Consider the following 16,868-nt stretch of genomic DNA (forward strand, 5'->3'; position numbering starts at 1 on the left):
AAAATCCCCATCAAGGTCAACGGATCTTTGCATGGTCTGTGCCCTGCTCGCTATGATCCCCGTGGTGGGTGGGACAGGAAAATTCTGCCCTCATTCTTTCCACGGATCTCCCTTTCTCTCTTGCATATTTGTACAAGTTGTCCTTTCCCATTCTTCCCAATCATGTTTCTCATTTTCTCCTCCTCACCCTTTCTTCCTATTGAATCTCTATTCCCCTCTGAGCTCCTGTTCTGTCCCATTTCAGCCTTGCTCCCTTCTTATTCATCCTTCTTTTCTTTCTCCACTCTTCACAGTAACTGTAAACACAGTAATTCCAAAGTAACATGGGAATTTCATAGTAATTTCATTGCAGTGTTAATGTAAGTCTTATTTGTGACTAATAAATAAACTTTAAACATAGAACATAGAACATTACAGCGCAGAACAGGCCCTTCGGCCCACGATGTTGCGCCGACCAGTTACAAAACAATGACCCACTAACCTAAACCAATCCCTTCTCATCCATAAACCTATCCACGGATCTCTTAAATGCCCCCAAACTAGGCGCATTTACAACTGCAGCAGGCAGGGCATTCCAATCCCTCACCACCCTCTGGGTAAAGAACCTACCCCTGACATCTGTCCTATAACTACCACCCCTTAATTTAAAGTCATGCCCCCTCGTGCTAGATTTCTCCATCAGAGGAAAAAGGCTATTACTATCCACCCTATCTAAACCTCTAATCATCTTATATGTTTCAATAAGATCCCCCCTTAGCCGCCTTCTTTCCAGCGAAAACAACCCCAAATCCCTCAGCCTCTCCTCATAGGACCTCCCCTCCATACCAGGCAACATCCTGGTAAACCTCCTCTGCACCCTCTCCAAAGCCTCCACATCCTTCCTGTAATGTGGGGACCAGAACTGCACACAGTACTCCAAGTGCGGCCGCACCAGAGTTGTGTACAGTTGCAACATGACGCTGCGACTCCTAAATTCAATCCCCCTACCAATAAACGCCAAGACACCGTATGCCTTCTTAACAACCTTATCTACTTGACTCCCAACTTTCAGGGATCTATGTACACATACACCTAGATCCCTCTGCTCATCTACACTATTCAAAGTCCTCCCGTTAGCCCTATACTCGACACATCTGTTATTCCTACCAAAGTGAATTACCTCACACTTCTCCGCATTAAACTCCATCCGCCACCTCTCGGCCCAGCTCTGCAACCTGTCTAAGTCTTCCTGCAAACTATGACACCCTTCATCACTATCGACCACACCTCCGACTTTGGTGTCATCAGCAAACTTACTAATCCACCCAACTATACCCTCATCCAGATCATTAATAAAAATTACAAACAGCAGTGGCCCCAAAACAGATCCCTGAGGCACACCACTCGAAACCGAACTCCATGATGAATATTTACCATCAACCACCACCCTCTGTCTCCTATCCGCTAGCCAATTCCTGATCCAATTCCCTAGATCACCCCCAATCCCATACATCTGCATTTTCTGCAGAAGCCTACCATGGTGAACCTTATCAAACGCCTTACTAAAATCCATATACACCACGTCCACTGCCTTACCCCCATCCACCTCTTTGGTCACTTTCTCAAAAAACTCAATAAGGTTAGTAAGGCACGACCTACCCGCCACAAAACCATGCTGACTATCTCCAATCAATTCTTTACTCTCCAAATAACTATAAATCCTATCCCGAATAATTTTTTCTAAAACTTTGCCCACAACAGAAGTGAGACTCACCGGTCTATAATTCCCGGGGAAGTCTCTGTTCCCCTTCTTAAACAATGGGACAACATTCGCTAACCTCCAATCTTCCGGTACTATACCAGAGGCCAACGACGACCTGAAGATCAGAGCCAGAGGCTCTGCAATCACTTCTCTTGCCTCCCAGAGAATCCTGGGGTAAATCCCATCCGGACCAGGGGACTTATCTATTTTCAGACCCTCCAGAATATCTAGCACATCCTCCTTATCAACTGCAACACTGTCAATTCTACTCCCCTGCAATCCAGTGTCCTCCTCAGCTATATCCATGTCCCCTTGCGTGAACACCGAAGAGAAATATTGGTTCAATGCCTCTCCAATCTCCTCCGGTTCCACACATAACTTCCCTCTGCTGTCTATAACTGGCCCTAATCTTGCCCTAACCAACCTTCTGTTCTTGACATACCTATAGAACACCTTAGGATTCTCCTTAATCCTATCAGCCAAAGTCTTCCCATGTCCTCTTTTAGCCCTTCTTAGCTCACTCTTCAACTCCCTCCTAGCCAATCTAAAGTTTTCTAGTGCACTACCCGAGCCCTCACGTCTCATCCGAACATAAGCCTCCTTTTTCCTCTTAACCAACGAAAAAACTTTTTTGGTGCACCACGGTTCCCTAGCCCTACCAAATCCTCCTTGCCTGACAGGGACATACCTATCATGGACTCGCAGTAGCTGCTCCTTGAAAAAACTCCACATTTCAGACGTTCCCAGTCCCTGTAATCTCCTAGTCCAACCTATGCTTCCTAATTCTCTCCTAATAGCCTCATAATTACCCTTCCCCCAGCTAAAACCACTAGCCCGAGGTTCATTCCTATCCCTTTCCATCACTAAGGTGAACGTAACCGAATTGTGGTCACTATCACCAAAATGCACACCAACTTCCAAGTCTAGCACCTGGTCTGGCTCATTTCCCAGCACCAAATCCAATATAGCCTCACCTCTAGTTGGCCTATCTACATACTGAGTCAAAAAACCTTCCTGCACGCTTTGTACAAAAACTGACCCCTCTAACGAGCTAGAGCTATAACAATTCCAATCAATATTAGTAAAGTTAAAATCCCCCATAACAATTACCCTATTACTTTCACTCCTAACCAGGATCGTCTCCGCAATCCTTTCCTCAATCTCTCTAGAACTTTTAGGAGGTCTATAAAAGACTCCCAACAGGGTGACCTCTCCTCTCTTACTTTTACTTCCTGCTACTTCTTAAATACTCTTTCTCTATTTTCCCCCTCACAGCTCTCCACTCTCTGATTCCATCATCACAGGCTGCCCTTGTTCTGATTCTGGTTTGATTAAGCCTGTTTGATTGGCAGTTTACTTGATCTTTAGTCCCAAAATGCATTGCCACTAGAGACTGAATTCTTTTCATATTCGATCCAGTTCGAAAAACAAATACAACACAGCGGCCTGTTACTCCTGGTGGAGTGGTGGTAGGGTCGAATTGCCAATATGCTCCTGGTTACTTGAGGAGTTGCGTATACCAGGTCAGATCAGGGCTGTCCTGGGGAGTGGCGGGAGGGGTCTTGTCTGGTTGGGCCTGGAGGTGTGGGTGGGAGGTTGGGTCAGGCCTGGGAAAGTCAGGTCAGTTTGGATTAAGCCAGTCAAGACTGCGCGGTCAGTGGGTAATGAGGGGTGGGGGGAGCCATATTGGGGTTCAGGGATCAAGAAGTTGGGGGACAGTCAGAGTGGAGGCTAGTGGGAGGTGTGTGGAATCCCAGTCGGAGTTGGCTGTCAGTGGTGACGGGTGTTTGGGGAGTGGGGGGGGAATGATGGAGTACGGTCAGTACAACAGTTACCCAGAAGGTAGAAGTAGTTTGAATTTATCTAATCTTTTCTAGGTGACTGTTCTTGTAACACAGTTGGAATCATTGGAAATATGTGATTTTAAATGCAGGGATATTTCCCAAAGGAAGTTTGAACTTCCTGGGCAATTGCAATGCAATCCTTACTGGGGATACCTCTGAGTACATTTCGGTAACACTTACGTTACACTGTCTCGCAGCTCGGTCCTGTATGTTCCTTGGAAAATCTAGTCAAATATACTTGTCAAAAAATTGAACTGAAAGCTCAGTTTTTACTCAGCATCGCAGCACAGTGAGGGTTTGAACTTCAAAAGATCTTTGTATTTTAGTGGTGGTGTGTTTTATACATATCGCAATGGGTTACATTTTATAGGGTGCTGTGGCCCCTTCCCCCAGTTAAAATGTCGGGAGGCGTGGGTAGCCCACTGAAAAGAGCAGTTGCTTGCAAGACTGGAGGACCCCCCGCCCCCACCATCCCTCTGGGACAGCAAGCGGTGGCCACTGCCAGTACTGCACTTGAGGCTTGAGCAACACTGGAATGGAAGTTTATGAAACATTACTGCTTGGGCTGAGGGCAGGGTTTGAGAGGCCATGGCAAGGGTGGGGCATGGTGTGGCCTGCCACCCACTTATACAGGTCTTTGTGTCTGTCTTCTTACTTATGCAGCTTCAATCAGTCTATCTTAAAATGCCGCTAAATGTATCTAAATTTTTCCCCCTCTCTTGCAGGTGGCATTTTTGAAGCTGGATTGATGGCAGTCAATTATCAAATGGAAGAAGTGCTTGGATTCAGAAAGACTACAGCTGTAAAGTAATTGGAGAATAATAAAGAAAATCGTCTTATAAAAGTACTGTTTAAAAAAAAGCTTGAACATGATTTGACAAACCGTTTGAGCACTCTTACTGAGTGAACTTAGTGATTTGAACAATCAGTGCCTCACCAAGATAAAATGTAAGTTTTGACTTTGTACCAGGATCACCAGCAACTCATAAGTCATTCATCAGAATAAATCCTTGACAAGAGGACTCAAAATTGTATCATCATTGGCTGAAACTGGTAACATTTAGGAATGTTACTTGAGTAAAATATATACTTATCCCCAGAAGCTTCGATCTTCAGAGGTATCTTACCAGCCTCACCACAGAACTTGGCGGAAGTGCTGACACACTCATGATGTGAGAATTGTCATGAGTGTGTCAGGAAATTTGAACTTCTGATGGGCAATTCTGTATATCTCGAATCCTCCAATTCTGAGATAGTGTCGGAGATTGTAGACGGCTCCTCATTACTTACTGAAAAAGTTACCCAGGAAAAGTTAACAGGAGAAACTGGATAACTACACATAATCACTAGAACTGACTCACCTGACCTTCCCACCCCTGCCACAAACACCCACTCTCCCAACTATCCCCGACTCTCTCCTGATCCCCTGACCCTCCAAGCCTGCCCAGACCTGACCTGATACCCCTGCCCCCGAAATTCCAACTTGATGCTACGACTATCCCACCAACCTGACTGCCCCACTCCCAACCCACCAACTGCCCTCTTGAGTCCCCTCGCCCTCTGACTCCTTTGACCCAACCTCCCCACCCTACCCAGCTGGCACCCTATCCACCCTTCAACCTGCACCCAGCCACCTACCACTTCCTTGCCCACCCTATCCAACTGCAACCTACTCGCACATTGCCACCTTCCCCACTTATCCCACTCACACTCATTCAGTAACATAGTGAAAAGCTATTGAATGTCCAAAGCTTTTCATTGTGCTTGTGAATGAAGACTTACCAAAGTAGTGCTTTTAAAAAGGGTATGGTTTGCCTTCACCCAACAATCCTGCCTTATGATGAAGGACTCTGAAAACGGTATTTCTGAAAAGGCTCAATTCGGAAGTCAAGGCCAAGAATGCGAAGCTCCAATGTGAGGTAACAAAATAGGAGCAGGGTGGTAATCTGACATATTTCCACTTCTCGGGAGACGTAGCCCAATGTATCAACAGGGAAAGTGTTGCAAAACTGCACGTTGTGATATCTATCAGCTGATGCTGTCATCCTTCTAGGTGAAATGTCATTGTCAGCTGTGACATTTCAATCGTGTTACATTTTAAACATTCATTTATGGGCTGTGGGTGTCACTGGCTAAGTAGCATTTATTTCCCATCCTTAGTTGCCCTTAAGGTGATGGCGAGCCACCTTCAGTCCATGTAGTGTAGGTACATCCACGGTGCTGTCAGCGAGGGAGTTCCAGGATTTTGACCCAGCCACATTGAAGGAACAGCAATATATTTCCAAGCCAGGATGGTGAGTGACTTGCAGGGGAACCTCCACGTGGTCGTATTCCCAGGTATCCGCTGCCCTTGTCCTTCTAAATGGTAGTTGGTGTAGTTTGGAAGGTGCTGCCTAAGGAGCCTTGGTCAGTTCTTCAGTGTATCTTGTAGATGGTACACTGTTTGTCATTTCCGGAGGGAGCCAATGTTTGTGGATGGGGTGCCATTCAAGCTGGCTGCTTTATCGTGGATGATGTTGAATTTCATGAATATTCTTGGAGCTGCACCCATCTGGCAAGTGGAGAGTATTCCATTGCACTCCTTACTTGTGCCTTGTAGATAGTGGACAGGCTCAGTAGGAGTGACTACCATACATCTTTGTGGAGACAAAGTCCCATCTTCACATTGAGGATATCTTGCATCGTGTAGTATGGCAGTGCCACCATGTTAAATGGAATAGACTTCAAACAGATCAAGCAACTCAAGCTTTGGCATTCATGAGATGGTGTGTGCCATCAGCAGCAGCATAACTGTACTCAGCCACAGTCTTGACATCATGGTATGGCATATTCCCACAGTCTGCTATTACCACCAAGCCAGGGAATCAACCCTGGTTTATGGAGAGTGCAGGAGGGCATGCCAGGGGCAGTGCCAGGCATACCTAAAAATGAGGTGTCAACCTGGTGAAGCTACAACACAGGACTACTTGTGTGCCAAACAGCATAAGCAGCAAGTGATAGAGTTAAGCAATTTGACAACCAATTGAGCAGATTTAAGCTTTACTCTCCTATCACATCCGGTTGTGAATGGTGGTGGACAATTAAACAACTCACTGGAAGAGTAGGCTTCACAAATATCCCTATCCTCAATGGTGCGGGGGCCCAGCAAATCAGTGCAAAAAATAAGGCCGATGCATTTGCAACAATCTTCAGTCAGAGGTTCCAAGTTGATGATACATCTCAGCCTCCTCCAGAGATCCCCGTCATTACAGATGCCAGTCTTTAGCCAATTTGATCATTCCACATGATATCATCCTCTTGGATAACAAATTGTATTTATATTACACATTTAATGTAATAAAACATCTTAAGGTGCTTCACGGGAGTGCTATAGAGCAAAAATTGACTCCAACCCACGTAACGGGATATTAGGGCAGATGAGCGAAAGCTTGATCAAAGAGGTAGGTTTTAAAGAATGTCTTATAGGAGAAAAAAAGAGATAGAGGTTAAAAAAAAAGTTTAGGGAAGGAATTTCAGAGCATTACTGCTAATATATTATTAAAGAAACGTTAAAATTGAATCAAATTCTACTTAATATCTCAGCAGTTGTGATAACAAATTAAGGATGCCAATTGACAAACTTACAAGTTACCCAGATTCTCTCAGCAGCCAATTTATGGAAAGGATGTGTTTTGTTTAAAGGTCTGTGTACCTACAGGAGTTACCTTACAGTGTGAACTGGCTACAGAACCATTTTAAAGCATAAAAGGCAATTACACAAAACTTTTTAACATTGCAGACTTTAATCATTGAGATTGTCAGTCAAGAGAATTAATACGTCCCGATACTTGGTGCAGTGTAGAAAAAGTAAAGGGAGTGATTCTCCCAGCACACATGGGGTGGGAGACTCAAGTGGAGGCTGTGTAGTGCACTTCCTGCTTGGTACCACAGCCTCTGCACATCTCTGGCTGCGAAGCTGTATAAATTATGCTAATGAAAATTTCCATGTAATTAGCGGGCCCACTAACCTCTCATTCCCCACCCCCCCTCTCCGCCAGGTGTTTCACTCCAGCAGGGTTTACATCAGCTCCCCATTAGTGGGAAGTTGGTGGTCTGACAACAATGGAGTGCAGGGGTGGGAGGGTTGATGGATGTCCCCCCCCCCCACCATCCAAAAGAAGTCAGGGTAGGGGTGGGAATGCCCCCTGGGCATTGTCAGCTTGGCATTGCCAGCCTGGCCCCCTGGCACTGTCCAAGGGGTAAAGTGGCAATGCTGAAGGAGCACTTTGGCACTGCCCACTGTGCATTGGGCAGTGTCAAGGGGGTGGGGCCTATAGGGGCAGGGCCTCTGGAGGGAACAAGATCGGTGAGGGCGGGGGTCCCGCTGCCACTCTGCACATGGCAGTGACAGAGGGAGGGGGGTCAACAATTGGGGCTGGACATCAGGATGGAGGTGGGGGGGTCGACATTCCGGAGGGGAGCAGAATCAGGAGAGCGGGACTGCTGGTGGGGAGAGGAGGGTTGGTGGTGGATTGTGGCAGGCTGGAATTGTGGGGCTGACCAGTATTGGGAGGTCGGCAGGGCTACTGCGTATGCACCGATCTCAGCTCTGACAGATCAGCACGTTTACAGTGGCCCGCTCAGTGCTCTGCCACCAGCCTCTCCAGTGAAATTAGGCCCTGCCCACTGATTTTTAGTGTGATTCATGTTGAGGCTCTCTGCAGTGCACAAAGCGTGGGAGATTCATTTTGAAAATCCTGTTGAACAAAATAGTGGGATTTACTCAGCACAGTGGTTAGCACTGCTGCCTCACAGCACGAGGCACCTGGGTTCGATTCCCGGCTCGGGTCACTGTGTGGAGTTTGCACATTCTCCTCATGTCTGCGTGGGTTCCTCCGGGTGCTCCAGTTTCCTCCCACAGTTCAAAGATGTGCGGGTTAGGTTGATTGGCCGTGCTAAAAATTGCCCTTAGTGTCCTCAGATGCATAAGTTAGAGGAATTAGTGGGTAAATATGTAGGGGTATGGAAGTAGGGCATGGGTGGGATTGTGGTCAGTGCAGACTCGATGGGCCGAATGGCCTCTTTCTGTACTGTCGGGTTTCTATGATTCTACTCCAGTTTTTAGGATTTTGTTTGGGAGAATCCCACGCAAGATGTCCAAATGGTTTGCAGCCCTATTGCAGGCTGGGAATGTGTTAAAGATTATAGTATTCTTTTCAATTCCAATTCTTACAAATGTGCTGTTGCAAAGAGCTTTTTGCTTTTAACTCCTTGATTTTACTTGAATATTTCTGTTTGTATGATGTGTTGATGCATTCAGTGAAGACTGGGGTGGGGATTGCAAATTTACGGCAGTAAATTATCATTGTTTATCCATCGGTTGGGATCTTTTGCTTGTGCCAAATTAGTTCACTTCCTTTGCACTCGAGCCTTTGTTCAGGACTTATTTGGCCATACACAAAGCAAGAGATTGAGGCCCCTTACATCTCACTATCCTCAACTTTGTGTTAACTTTCTAAACATATCTCGAAGCATAAAAGTAAAAATTCTCTGCCAGTTTCCAAGACAAATAAAAAATGGGCTTTTTAGCACATAATGTGTTTAATTTTAAGTTTGTAATAAATCAATGACCAATGCAATATTGCACTACTTTGTAAAGTATGCCCTATTCGAACACAATGCAACCAACCACAGGGAGAAAAAAATTGTGGGCAATTTAACATAAGAACATAAGAACATAAGAAATAGGAGCAGGAGTAGGCCATCTAGCCCTTCGAGCCTGCCCCGCCATTCAATAAGATCATGGCTGATCTGTCGTGGCTCAGTTCCACTTTCCCGCCCTCTCCCCATAACCCTTAATCCCCTCTCTTATCAAGAACCCATCAACCCGCTTCTTAAAAATATTTAGCGAGGCAGCCTCCACCACTTCAACGGGCAGAGAATTCCAGAGATTCACCACCCTTTGAGTGAAGAAGTTCCTCCTCAACTCCGTTCTAAACCGCCTCCCCCTTATCTTGAGGCTGTGCCCCCTAGTCCTACTGTCTTTTTTGAGCGGGAAGAGTCTCTCCACCTCTATCCTATCCATCCCATTCATCATCTTATACGTCTCAATGAGATCTCCCCTCATTCTTCTAAACTCTAACGAGTACAAGCCTAGTTTATTCAGCCTCTCCTCATAGCTCAATCCCCTCAACTCCGGTATCAGCCTAGTAAACCTCCTCTGCACTCCCTCCAGGGCCAAAATATCCTTGCGCAGGTGCGGCGCCCAAAACTGCACACAGTACTCCAGCTGCGGCCTCACCAATGCCCTATACAGCTGCAGCAAGACCTCCCTACTTTTATATTCAATCCCCCTCGCTATGAAGGCCAGCATCCCATTCGCCTTCCTGACCACCTGCTGCACCTGCAAGCTGGGTTTTTGCGACTCATGCACAAGGACCCTGAGGTCCCTCTGCACCGTCGCCTGCTGCAGTTTTTCACCGCGTAAGTAATAGTCCTTCCTACCATTCTTGGAAAATGCTCTCTAACTTTCTTAGGCAATTATACAGCCCAACCATAATATTCTGACTTAAACAAAATTGGCCGTGTAATACAGCCTGCCTTCAATCTTGCCCCTGGTCTGAGCTGTGGTGATCCTAAGAGGGGAGGGCAGCCTATGGTTATTTGGGACCAATCAGAAGCCAACTTTGCCATCCTGTACTGCAATGTGGACCTTTAGTGATTTATCAACCACAACTCCCAAGATTCCTCTTGTACGCTGTCATGTTTAATGGCTGCTGTTGTGTTGCAACTTGGATTTGCCCTGATCCAGGTTAGTTGGATTAATTCACATTGATTGCTACTGCACATGGGTCTATCCCCCAACCAGATTGGCCAACTAATATTTAATCTAAATTTCCAAGACCAATTCATACAGTTAGGCCATCTGCAAAATTGTGAATGGTTCCAGCTTCCATTAATGCTATCATCCAAATCATTTATGGTGAACATCAGTCTCAACACTGAACCTTTTGGCACTCTGTTCTTGGCCTAGTGAAACTATTGTCCTACTCTAATTAATGATAGCTCTCTGTGTTCACAATCAGGTTAATATCTGATTATTAATCTCATGTGCTGCCGTCTTTGCCAGTAATGTATTGCGTGACATTTTATCAAAGTTTTTTTGGAAGTCCAAGGATTTTTATCTAACAACTACTAGACTATCATCATGCATTGATTTAAGAACTTCCTCAAATAACTGAATCCGGTTAGTGCAGCAGGGTCTCACTGAAATATTGATTGCTCTCTTCACCACTTTAGGAAAAAAATAGCAATTTAAATAGCAATGTTTCTTTTTTCCTTCAATCTGGCAATAAAAGAGTTGTGGCATCAAAAATAAATTGATTTAATCAGTCAACTCTGAACTGAGTAAGTGTGTTTTGAATTGAGTTTTCACCACTCAATAGGATACAGTGATTTATATAAACAAGCACAACAGGGACAGAGACAACTGAGGTATATGGTCATACATTGCATATAGTGACAGGACAACAGAAAACAGTTAATAAGGCATCCAGAATCCTGGACTTTATAAATAGAGGCAGAGTGTACAAAATCAAGGAAGGAATGTTGTAGTTCACTGAACATTGTTTCCATGTCCAACTCTGTATCATGTATCATGTCCAACTCTGGGCTACACGCTTTAGGGAGGATATGAAGGCATTGGACAGAGTGCAGAAAAGATTGATAAGAATTGTTCTGTGGATGAGAGACTTCAGTTTTGTGGAAAGATTGGAGAAGCTTGAACTATTCCCTTTAGAGCAAAGAAGATTGAGAGGAGATTAGAAAGAGGTGTTCAAGATCACAAGGAATCTGGATAGGGTAGATGTGGAGATACTCACCATTGGCAGGAGAATCGAAAGCCAGAGGGCACCAATTAGAAAAAGAACCAGAGGCAGCATGAGGGAAAACTTCACTCGGCGAATGGCTATGATCTGGAATGCACTGCACGAGAGTGTAATAGAAACAGATTCAATCGTAGCTTTCGAAAGGGAATCAGATAATTATCTGATGAGAAAAAAATTGCTGGATGAAACAGCAGTAGAGTGGGACTAGCTGAATAGCTCTTACCAAGAGGTGGCACAGATGATAGGCTGAATGACCTTCTGAGTTAGAACCATTTTGTATTGCTCCCATTTGAGGATGCGTCAAGCAAATTTCACCATCTTGTAGACTTGCTTATGGGAATGATAAGTAACTACAGTTTACAGAGGGTTGATAATTTATGAGCAGGTCTCTCACTCCATCTTTCATGTCATTCCTATTGACAGCCTGCAGTGTCTCTGCGGCATGTTGCAATTTGTATGACAGGAAGAGACGAAATCCAAAGCCATTAAAACAGTTCACTGGCACCACTTTCTATGTAGCTGTACAAATGCTATGATGACACTTGACAATGATACCGCTTCGAAAGTCTGGAAGAGTTTTCAGCTTAATCGGACAACAAACTATGAAATCTGCTGTGACATTGATTTGATACCCTCTGTTGTTTCTCAGGACACTGAATTGCATAGTAATGCAAAAAAAAATTTACTTCCTTACTAACTACTAGTAGTATTTCAAATAGCCATCAATGGATGAGTTTAACTAGAGTTTCTTGTTCTGAATTATGAATAGAAAACAGCTGCAAAGTATCCTTATTAACACACTATAATATATTTTTTCCAATCCAACTGATGATCTTTGGACTCCGCTTAAGCCAAAAACCAAGTTACTGATAAAAGGTGAATTTATACAGTTAAATCTTTATCTTCTGGCATCATCGAACTGATCTTACAGATGGAACCGTTGAATTCCTTAAGTACAGAAAGAGGCCATTTGTCCCATCAAGTCTGCACCGACTGTCCGAAACACCATCCCACCCAGTCCCCCCTCTCTGCCCTATCCCCATAACCCTGTGCATTTACCATGACTAATCCATCTAATGTACCCATCTTTTGACACTAAGGGGCAATTTATCATGGCCAATCTACCTAACCTGCATATCTTTGGACTGTATGAGGAAACTGAAGCACCCAGAAGACAGGCAGACTTGGGGAGAATGTGCAGACTCCACACAGGCAGTCACCAAGGCCAGAATTGAACCCGGGTGCTTGGTCCTGTGAGGCAGCAGTGCTAAGCACTATGCTACCATGCCCCCCATAGATAGATGTTCTAGCAGACTCAGAAAGGTATATACAACTGCTGAAATAATATGAATTAATAGACTTCAGTTTATGCATGGCATCCTATGAAATTTAAGGAATGCGTGAAATATGGGACACGAATCCAGATAGGAATCACTTAGGGATGGATTGGTACAAAAATCTTTCAACTGAAACGGCTCTCTTTAAATGTCCCTACAAGAGAAGGCAGCTTGTTGATGTGAGACAGATTGAGGTAGCATCAAATAGTAATTAGCCTCTTATATTTTACAAATAGCGATGGCTTTCTTGGCACAAGTTGAATTTATTCATAGCAAAAAAGAGTAGCTAAAATCTCCTGATATGTAATGATATAGATATTTTCTTTAGGAAAGCAATTTTGCTGTCCTTAGCCAGTCTGGCCTACATTTGACACCAGAGCCACCAGACTTTCAACTGCCTTCTGAAATGGCTGAGCAAGCCACTCAGTTCAAGGGATGGGTAATAAATGCTGGCCAGCCAGCGACGCCCATGTCCCACAAATGAATAAAAAAAAATGGCCCACTCTTAACAGGTTCCAAAACATCATGTCATTGCCACGCTATGTAATAATGTAGAGACGCAATGTAAATGATGAGATCGCTGGTCCAATGCACACAAATCCCAGCAATAACTATCAATGCCAGATTATGGAAAGCATGCAGTTGAGCTGAGTTAGTCATCATCCTTAATTAGCCCCCTTGTTACTACTTCCTATTTGAGGTAAAACAGCAGAGCAGAAGTGAAATGTGTCAACATTAATGAGGTGAATGAAAATGTTAAATCAGTTCATGAAATAGTAGGGGATCTAACCAGAGCCCAAAAATATTTCAAAACAGGAAGACAAATTATAAAATATGCTTGTAAACATTATGATGTGTGGCTTCTGATCTTGGTGGCACACGGTGATCAAAGACTGCACTTGTTTAGATTAATAATAGTTCTGTTCCCATTTTAGTTGGCACTTTACCCTCTGTCCGAGGGCTATTAGCACCAACAAGCATTGCCTGCTTGGTACTTCCTGAGCACTGATATATTGGAATTCAACACTGAGGATGAACTGAAATCCCAGCACATTGTGGTAACTTACGTTTTTTCTTAATCTCTTTCATTTCTGTTTCACTTTTTACATTAAATCACTGAGCTGTTAGACCTGCCATTGAGGCTCATAAAAGTGGTGATTGTAAACTGTGTAAGTAATTGGGATGGCATTTAGCTTAACTGTGCGTATTATTGTCATAATATAAAGTAATATAAAAATATAGCGGGTGCTGGAAAGGTGAAATAAAAAGAGAAAGTGCTGCAAAAACTCAGCAGGTCTGGCAGCATCAGTGGAGAGAGGATAGAGCCAATATTTTGAGTCTATGACTCTTCAGAATCTTACTTGTTTTCTTGAGGGTTAAGGGGTGTTCAATACAAGAACTAGTCTTTATAGATTTTCTCTAAATGTACCTTTTTGTTATCCATCCACTCCACTTGCCTTGCTGATCTTCTCATCTGGGAGTACAGGTCCACAGGTCCTTAAAAATGGCAGCACAGATAGAAAGAGTGATACTGGAGTTGAGGGGGTTGAACTATGAAGAGAGGCTGAATAGACTGGGCTTGTTCTCGTTGGAGTTTAGAAGGATGAGGGCGGATCTTATTGAGACGTATAAGATGATAAAGGGGATGGATAGGGTAGAGGTGGAGAGGTTCTTCCCGCTCAGAAAGAACAGCAGGACTAGAGGGCACAGCCTCAAGATAAGGGGGGAGCAGTTTAGAATGGAGTTGAGGAGGAACTTCTTCACTCAAAGGGTGGTGAATCTCTGGAATTCTCTGCCCGTTGAAGTGGTGGAGGCTACCTCGCTAAATAAATTTAAGATGCGGGTAGATAGGTTTTTGGTAAGCAAGGGAATTAAGGGTTATGGGGAGAAAGCGAGTAAGTGGAACTGAGCCACTTCAGATCAGCCATGATCTTATTGAATGGCGGGGCAGTCTCGAAGGGCTAGATGGCCTACTCCTGCTCCTATTTCTTACGTTCTTATGTTCTTAAAGAAAGCGTATGGCATCACTCGGGGCAAGTTATCTTACAGTTATATAAAACATTGGTTAGGCCACGTTTGGAATACTGTATCCAATTCTGGTCTCCTCCAGGTGGGGGCCTGGAATGCACAGCCAATTGAGGTGGCTGAGGCAGACATATTAGTGACATTTAAGACTTACCTGCATAGACACATGAGCAGGCGGGGAATGATGGGATACAGGCAATTGGTCTAGATAAGGCAATGGGCCCTATTTTACCATTTTGATTCTAAATGCTGAGGGGACTTCAAATTGGGAGTGTTTCAAATCCGACTTTTAGACCCTTTCTCAGGCGCCCCATATGCACTCTGCCTAAAAAAAATCACCAATTCTGAATCATGGGAGGGGCTTAACATACCCAAAATCCTGCGGCACCGATCGGCACTGCCAATTGCACATGCGCAGAAAAAAAGATGATAGAATGCAGCTCCCCTGCCGCATCCTTCCCGGGCCAGATAATGTATCCCCCTGGCCCCCACAGACATTGCTCCACCCTCACAACATTACTGACCCCCTTATCCCTGCCACCCCTGCCACCCAGACCGATCGCAGGCCCCTTCCCCCTCATTGATCTCAGGCAGAATGGCAGCAGACCCCCCCCCCCCACTTCACCCCATTGATCTCAGGCAGAATGGCAGCAGACCCCCCTCCCTTTAAGACAGAGATAGGTTCTTGATTAATAAGTGGATCAGGGGTTATGGGGAAAAGGCAGGAGAATGGGGATGAGAAAAATATCAGTCTGATTGAATAGCGGAGCAGACTCGATGGGCCAAGTAGGTAATACTGCTCCAATGTTTTATGGTCTTATAGTCTTTCCCCCCACTGATGTCAAGCGGAGAGCTGTCAGACACTAGGCACCTACCTCCTCACTAACTGGAGCGCCCAAATCGGAACTTTATGGAGCATGTCTGTTTTGCGACAATTCTGGATGGGTGAACACGGTGGTAAAGGGCTAAGTGCTGGTAAGGTTGAGTGTGCAGCCAATTAAGTCAATTTAAATGCATGCAAATGTATTTAAATGGCCATTGCACCCATTTCAAATGCGTTCTCGACCGCAGCCATTTTCGGGCCTTGATAAAGGGGGAACTGGCGCGGAGGCGGGTGCGGATCATGCTGCTCGCCTCACACCTGACTTTATCAAGTTTTCGCATGTGAAAACAGGGGCAACGTGATGGTAAAATTGGGCCCAATGTGATCGGGTCAGGCTTGGAGGGCTGAAGGGCCTGTTCCTGTTCTGTATTGTTCTTTGTTCTGTGTGCAAAATAAAAACTGAATTGAAAGGTTATCAACAATATGCAAATATAAAAATCCAGATGGTTAATGGCATGCTAAATCATTGTGGTTGGGGCAGGTTGTCTCCTTTGAGGTGACCAGTGACATTCTTGCAGTTTTTAAAGCCTGATTGAGTGAGTGAGCAAACTGTGGCAGGCAGATCTCAAGGCAGGTAGTTGTGAGATCATCCATTCCAATCACACTGTCGGGGTTGTACTACAGACCTTCCAACAGTCAGCATGAAGTGGGGGAACTGGTATGTCAACAAATTATGGAAAGATTTAAAAACAACAGGGTTGTCGTGATGGGCGATTTTAAATTCCCCAGCGTAGACTGAGATACCTTTAGTGCTAGGGGCTTGGATGGGGCAGAGTTTGTTCAGTGTGTCTAAGTGTGCTTCTTGAGGCAATGTGTAGGTAGTCTGACTCAGGAAGGGGCTATCTTAGATCTGGCTCTGGGACGCAAGCCTGGACAGGCGAGTGATGTCTCAGTGGGGGAACCATTTTGGGAACAATGATCACAATGCTATAAGTTTCAAGATACACGTAGAAAAGGACAGAAGTGGAAAGTACTAAACTAGGAGAAAGCTAACTACAACAATATGAGGCAGGAGTTGGGAAATGTAGATGGGTGGTGGCTGTTTGAGGATAAATCCACATCCGATATGTGGGAATCTTCTAAAAGTCAGTTAACAATTCAAGACAGGTATGTCCTTGTAAACATGAAGGATAAAGATAGCACGATTCGGGAACCCTGAATGACAAGAGAGAT

At 44.7% G+C, this 16,868-nt stretch overlaps 1 protein-coding gene across 1 annotated transcript in view; it reads left to right on the plus strand.

The window, feature by feature from the left end:
• The window catches only part of ube3d (ubiquitin protein ligase E3D), a 150,278-nt gene extending 145,846 nt beyond the window's left edge, over positions 1–4,432 (plus strand). The window contains exon 10 of the mRNA XM_080193371.1: positions 4,311–4,432. Within this exon, the coding sequence (XP_080049497.1) occupies positions 4,311–4,334 (24 nt within the window). The 3' untranslated portion in view covers positions 4,335–4,432. The remainder of the gene's footprint in view (positions 1–4,310) is intronic.
• Positions 4,433–16,868: the final 12,436 nt, after the last annotated feature.

Source organism: Carcharhinus amblyrhynchos, chromosome 7, assembly GCF_965287045.1.
Source record: "Carcharhinus amblyrhynchos chromosome 7, sCarAmb.v2.hapA, whole genome shotgun sequence".
NCBI lineage: Eukaryota > Metazoa > Chordata > Chondrichthyes > Carcharhiniformes > Carcharhinidae > Carcharhinus > Carcharhinus amblyrhynchos.